This window comes from Cyclopterus lumpus, chromosome 3, assembly GCF_009769545.1.
Source record: "Cyclopterus lumpus isolate fCycLum1 chromosome 3, fCycLum1.pri, whole genome shotgun sequence".
NCBI classification, from domain to species: domain Eukaryota; kingdom Metazoa; phylum Chordata; class Actinopteri; order Perciformes; family Cyclopteridae; genus Cyclopterus; species Cyclopterus lumpus.
This window is the reverse complement of record NC_046968.1, coordinates 20,532,488-20,539,460: the sequence shown is the minus strand read 5'-3', so window position 1 is coordinate 20,539,460 and position 6,973 is coordinate 20,532,488. Positions and strand designations below refer to the sequence as shown.

The following is a 6,973-nucleotide window of genomic DNA, read 5'->3' as shown; positions in this document are numbered from 1 at the left end:
ATGGGTTATAGGGGAGAATAGCGTTAAGCAGGTGGTTAGATACCTCCCTTCCTTAATAAGGTAGCTGACGTCACAGCTATGGGGCTGTGTGTGTGCGCGCGTGTGCGTTTGAGAGAGAGAGAGAGAGAGAAAGAGAGAGAGCGAGAAAGAGAGAGAGAGAGTATGGGAGGAGATGGGTGTTCCCAATGCGCATGTGTAGCCAGTGATCTGTGCTGCGGTGGAAAAGGGGTTGGAGACACACAACTAAAGAGATGGCGCGGCACCCGACCGGAGCGCAAGGACAGCTGGTTGGCGGTGGGGGGGCTTGAATTATAAAGAGAATCAGAAAACAGAAAAAATAATAATAAACAAAAACAACGACAACGAAAAGATCAAGAAAAAAACGGGATTCGGGAAAAGGATTTCCATTCTGCAAAACAGCGTCAACGAGGTAGGAGAATATATATGTGACTATACGGACAGAGAGGAGGCAATAGCAAAGGAGGCTCCGGCAAGAGGAAGAAAAATCAACAAACAAAACGATTTAACTTTACTGGACGTGAGGACTTCTGGACATCACTGCGGTGGATCAGATAGATGGTTTGTCCACAGCGCTGCCCGGATCATGAACGCACAACTGTCGATGGATATTGGCGACCTGCACGGAATGAGCCATGAGTCCGTGGGTCACGGAGATCTGCTGAGTGGCCACAGTCCGCATGCCCGTCCGAGCCCCCGGGGTCTAAGCCACCGCGCCATGGGCATGGCCACCCTGCTGGACGGCGGAGACTATCACCCCGGTCACCACGGACACTTGCACCCAGCCATCAGCATGTGTGAAGCCCCCCCAGGCATGAGTGCGAGCAGCACTTACACAACCCTAACTCCCCTGCAGTCCTTACCCCCAATCTCCACCGTGTCCGACAAGTTTCCTCCCCATCACCACCACCACCACCATCCCCATCATCCTCACCATCATCCCCACCAGAGGATCCCCGGAAATGTCAGCGGAAGCTTCACGTTGATGCGAGAGGACCGGAGTCTGGCGCCCATGAACAGTCTGTATCCCGCATATCATCACAAAGATCCCTGCATGGGCCAGAGCCTCTCCCCGTTGTCTGGCTCCGGTCTGGCCAGCATACACACATCCCAAGCCGGCATCCCCCCCTACGCTCATCCCGGTGCCGCCATGCCTGGTGAGAAGATGCTCACTCCCAGCGGGTTTGAGGCTCACCACCCGGCTATGCTCGGCAGACACACGGAGCAGCACATGAGCTCCTCGGCGGGCATGGTACAAATCAACGGCCTCCACCACCACCACCACCCGCACGCCCACGTTGGTGCGCAGGGGCACGGCCAGGGGCTGGGGAACAGCCGGGAGCAGGCCTCCGGGCCGGGGCAGCAAGGGGGCTGCGGTGGAGGGGGTGGTGTTTCTGGGGGCCAGATGGAGGAGGTGAATACCAAAGAGGTGGCGCAGAGGATCACCACAGAGCTGAAGCGCTACAGCATCCCTCAGGCCATCTTTGCCCAGCGGGTCCTGTGCAGGTCCCAGGGGACCCTGTCCGACCTGCTGAGAAACCCCAAACCGTGGTCCAAACTCAAGTCCGGTAGAGAGACGTTCCGCCGCATGTGGAAGTGGCTGCAGGAGCCTGAGTTCCAACGCATGAGTTCACTCAGGCTCGCAGGTGAGCGAAGCCTCGGTAAAGCCCCCTTTTTGTTTTGATCTTCTCAATGTGTTGCCGAGAGAAACAGAGCTCACATGTTTAATCAGCTCAGAGGAGCAGATCCCGATATTGAGCAGTGGCGGTGGGGACTAAAACTGATGTTGTGTGTTTTTAATATAACAAAGAGAAAAAAACTAAACATGTTCCAGCAGTATAATGTAAAGTCACATCAGGGTAGCATTCAGGACAAATTCCCGAGGTTGTTAGTTGTTTAGCAAAATAACGTTTACAACACAATGTCTCCATAAATGACACCTTTATGAAAGATGCTGTGTGTCAAATGTTTTTTAGATGCAAGCAGGAACGAGGCCATGCCTTATGATTTTGTAGAACTGACGTCCATGGTTTCTGGTTAGAGGCTCTGTTGAATGGTCAAATCCAACATTCGTGTGTTTAACAATATGCCAAGAAGCTAAAGTTGAAAAGAGATCTACCAAGCGGGTGCTCGTGCACCGACACGAGTCGCCTGATATCAATACGCATCCCTTTTCTGTCTCTACACTGATTTTGGGGTAGTGTGAAACAAGTGCTCATGTCATTTTACCTCGAAGTATCGACCGCTGGACTGTGTGCGTAAGCTGATCCTTCGCTCAGAAATCGTTAGGAATGTGTTTATTTTGGTGTAAATGCGACCCATCAGACTTTTTGGTGATGCCCTTGTAAACAGAGCGAGAGAGAGAGTGTGTGTGTGGGTGTGGGTGCATAGGAGAGTGTGTGATAAACTACATTTAAAAGCTGAAGTCATGCATTATTTAGTCTGTGAAATGTGCTTTGCCTTTTACTTTGTTAATATTATAGGCCTTCGTTTCAGAATAGAAGAGAGTGCGTGTGTTTATGTTTGGGTCGTAAACTAACCCCGACTTGACTGAGGTTGCTCTAATTAACTGATAGACCTCTGTATTAATTTGTCCCTGAGGTATACACACGAGTCAATTAGGGCGCGCATTGAGGCCCAAATCGCACGTGCGCGTTCACACACCCAATGGATTTTTGTTCTTACATTGGGCACAATCAATGACCTACAAATGCGCTTTTTGGCTTTTTGAAAAGTGAGGCTGCGGCCACATGGAAAGTGCGTGATTTTGCGTACGTGTGTGTACGTGCATGCTCGTGTGTGTGCACGTCAGTGTAATCGCAATTGATTACTTTTCAGTTTTCCCATCTGCTGCTGCTATGTGTGCTTGTGTGTGTGTGGGCGTGAGGTGAGTGTGCGTGTAGGTGTGTGTGTGTGTGTGTGTGTGTGTGTGTGTGTGTCTGTGTCTGTTGGTTGAAGAGGAGATTTAATCACTCATTTTTGCAAATTAGTTTTAAAGAAAGATGGTTTTGTATTTGATCATCACAGCCTGATGATCAAATACTATTTTGCTATTTCAGTTACCTATTGATTCGTATTGATGATGGTTTGGATCAGGGAAGATACATTTATACTGGCTATACTGGGAAAACAAATGTCTGCTTGAGTTGTGTTCATTAATTTTTCCTATTCACTTTTCCTTGAGCATGTCTTGTTTTATCAGAACTTTTTTTATAAGAAAAGAAAAAAACATGAATAAAAATGACAAGCTTCTCTTGAGCACAAAATAAAAATATAACAGTAGAGATTTTCTTGGAAAACACCACCAAAAAAAGATTGGGAGATGAGCAATTCTTTACAGCTATAAACTAAATTAATTTGTAGAGAATAGGCTGAGCGCCATTTTATTGATCCGTTCGTCGCGAGGTGAATATGGGATCGTGTGCTGAAGTAGATGTGATATACTTATTGATTTTAGGCTTCTGAAATTAATCTCGGGCCTTTTCTCCCTTTCCCACATATTCAATTGCATCTGAATGTTCTTGAATATATAAAAAATAGAACAGAATCGAATATGATAGAAACGGCTTGTATGTGGGCAGGTATGATTTGGCACGAGACAGAATTAATTAATTCAGAAACGAGAGATCAATTTTAACTTAGTTAATCAGTTGTAATTGCAGACACACTGTTGGTTGATTCTGTCATTCTTACTGGTGCTTTTATACATTTGAAGTGACTATTACCGGCTTACAGTAAATCAGAATACGACAACACATTCTCGCTCGAAACATAAGAGGGTTGAATATTTGCAGCACAGAGGTCTGTTTGTTGTTCTCGGGCTCTCTGTGTGAGATTATGAAATGCAGGACTGTCGTCACACTGTGTCTGTAGGCCCAGTGTGGGCAGTCTGTTTGAGTGTGTGGAGTTATCTGTGTGTTTGTAATGATTAGCTGGGAGCAGCAGCAGTGTGTGTGTGTGTGTGTGTGTGTGTGTGTGTGTACGTGTGTGTGTGATTAGCGTGATAACGAGGCCGCTGTCATGTCCCTCTGGTCCTGGGAAAGCTCCCTCTCTGGCAGGGCCTCCTTTGCCGGGGCCGGGCCGCTCCGTGGCGGCTCCTGCTGTCTGCGTGGCCTTCACTGCTGCTGATTTATAGCAGCCCTTACACGAGGAGCTCCGGCTCTCTGTTAATATTTACCAACACTGGAGACACCGGGCTGCCCCAACTCACAATTATACTCGTTTATGGTCGCTGCACTGTACTTTACCACACACCTGAGAGCTGTTACAAAAGGTGGGATCTGCTAAATCAGCTTCGACTAGACTGATTTAATACATATGTTTAATTGTATTTAGCTCTCTAATAAAGCGTACTGTGTACTGCTTCTTCTGACGTCAATATGAAAGACATGGCACATGCATTACATCTAAACTAAATGCGTTCTATCGCCAATATAAAATGCACTACAAATGCCAAATGTTGGTCGTTTTTAATACTCTTACAATTATTACTTTGGCAATTTTTCTCCATACTTTGTTAGCAATACTTCATTGCATTTCTTTATTTCATTTGTACATTATTGTGTTTTGAGATTTTCGATAATAAATAACTTTTATTCATCAGGCGCAAATTGCAAAATTAAACAGCACTGGTTGTAAGAATTGCTTTGCGGTTAGAATATGCCGTTCATTATTCATTTCCCCAGTGAGCCAATATTGGGCCTTGATCCAGCGGCCCACGCCTGCCCCCTCCTGGTCTCTGCAGGTCGATGAACCTCAACGTTGTCTGGCTGTGCTAGGGCTTAAACAGAGAAGAACAAAAATAGTTTCGCTGTCAAACGGATTACCAAGTTCCTCTTTCCAATTTTAGATGATCTGTAGTTCATGTTTCCACAGCTGTAGTATATTGCACGCGCCGTTGTTTTCAGCACCATGGACAGCACATTGTTCAGCAGCCTCCTGCTGTACAGCTTACAGATGCATTCTTTTAGAGGGGTGCTTCTAAGAGTACAACGTCTCAACACTTGGCCACAACATGAGAGTACTTATAGGGTAGAATTCCTGTTTTTATCCAACTCAAAAAGGACCATTTGACTGATGATAAGACATTAAATGTTGGCTGTTCAAGTTACAATATCGACAATTTAAAACCAATATTTGGTGGATTCTGGATATTTGTGGTCTTTGCTCAATTTTCTTATTAGCAATTTAAATAAAGTGTTCTCAAACGTCAAAATGAATCTTGATATTAGCATATAATTAAAGCTTAACTTGTTTTGGACCTGCATTTATGCACCAAAACAAATTATATGAGTTAGTTTGGGTCAAAATGGATTGGAAAATATCTGATATTGGTATTGATTTTTAAATAATCATATGAGTGATGAAAACAGACTTCTACGTTAAGCTGGTTTGGGGGAGAACCACATAGATAACTCATGGGTTATAGGCCATGGATTTATTGAGAATATTTTTAATCCAAGGTCAAGATGTGAAGGAGAAAAGATTATCATGTTATGTTAAGCCTGCCCTCTCTCACAAACATGCTCTCTCTTTTTCTGCCTGTCTCTCCACAGCATGTAAGCGTAAGGAACAGGACCACGGCAGAAGCGAGCGGGGGAGCGTGTCCAAGAAGCCCCGGCTGGTGTTCACAGATGTGCAGCGGCGGACGCTCCACGCCATCTTCAAGGAGAACAAGCGTCCATCCAAAGAGCTGCAGATTACCATTGCCCAACAGCTGGGCCTCGAGCTGACCACAGTCAGCAATTTCTTTATGAACGCACGCCGCCGGAGCCTCGATAAGTGGGTGGACGACGGCTCCGGTCACCCAGCCAACTCTGGGCCCAATGCCTGCACCAAAGCCTGAAGACGGACTGATTGACCAACTCTTGAACTGACTCAACCTCGGTGGAAAAGCTTTAAAACTTAAGAGAAACAAAGAGAAACTTAAAAAAAAGACCTTGAAGCAACGTTTTGCCCTTAAACCTGTACTATATTGATATTTATAGTATCCAAAGATGAAAAAAAACAAACCAAAGACTTCTTGTTTGACCTGCTTTGAAAAGTTTGTTTCAGCAACACATTTAAGTGTAACATTCTGCAAAAAGACTATAGTTTTACCCCCCCTTCACACATACTCACTGTCACTGGTCTCTAGCTTTACGACCCCCCCCCCCCCCCCCCCCCCCACCTCCCTACTCAGTATCAACCTATCATTCGCCATCCTTATCTTTAATCTGATTGGTTGGTTTTAATGATAGGTACCTATGGAGGTTTAATCAGCCTATTGGCAGTCTGATCTGCAGCTGTCCACACCCTTGAAAAACAGCCAGAAAGTGGAGCTCCGGTGGGATTGGCCAATCAACTTTAAAGACAAAGAAATCCTACAGGAGCAGCTGGATTGTTGTGCAACATTGTTTGGATCGGTGGCGGTGGACTGTCTGTCTGTCTGTCTGTCTGTCTGTCTAGCTGTATGTCTCTCTATCAAGCATTCCAGACAGACGGGGGAATGCCCATGCGTAGACTGCTAACCTAAAACCAAAGACCCAACCCTGAACCAAACCAAAAAACCCTCACCCCAACCCACATGGTAGTGCTTTCTTCCAACGTGCTGAAGCGTTGAATGATTTAAACAAGACAAACCAAAGCTTTATACACCCTGAAGCCTCTCATACAGCTTATAATTAAAAACCCACTTCACAACCTACTATGAAGTAATTTGAACAAATAGTATATTTTGTAGCTGATAATCTGAAAAGTATATTTACCCCGTTTCCTCCCTTCCCTTCTGAGATAGACTGTTAGTTAGGGTACCGCTTATGGTCCATACGACATTTTTGAGTCATATGTTCCCTAAAAATGGAAATGCTATGAGACACAAACCTGAAAATTAACTATTGTTATTTGCCTTATAGATGCCTTCTTAAATCAAACTAAATATTACAGTTACATCTTCGCAAACACTCGAGAGGATGTT

General features: G+C 45.3%; 1 protein-coding gene across 1 annotated transcript; it reads left to right on the top strand.

Annotated features, from left to right (window-relative positions):
• Nucleotides 1-604: 604 nt before the first annotated feature.
• On the top strand, nucleotides 605-5,863 carry onecut1 (one cut homeobox 1). Its single transcript, XM_034558824.1, has 2 exons — nucleotides 605-1,664; nucleotides 5,574-5,863. The coding sequence occupies exons 1-2, from the start codon at nucleotides 605-607 to the stop codon at nucleotides 5,861-5,863; spliced, it is 1,350 nt and encodes a 449-aa protein (XP_034414715.1).
• The last annotated feature ends 1,110 nt before the right edge of the window (nucleotides 5,864-6,973 follow it).

Coding starts and splice junctions, on each gene's coding strand:
- onecut1 (XM_034558824.1), top strand. CDS start 605: ATGAACGCACAACTGTCGATGGATATTGGCGACCTGCACGGAATGAGC. Junction 1,665..5,573: donor GAGTTCACTCAGGCTCGCAG/GTGAGCGAAGCC, acceptor GTCTCTCCACAG/CATGTAAGCGTAAGGAACAG.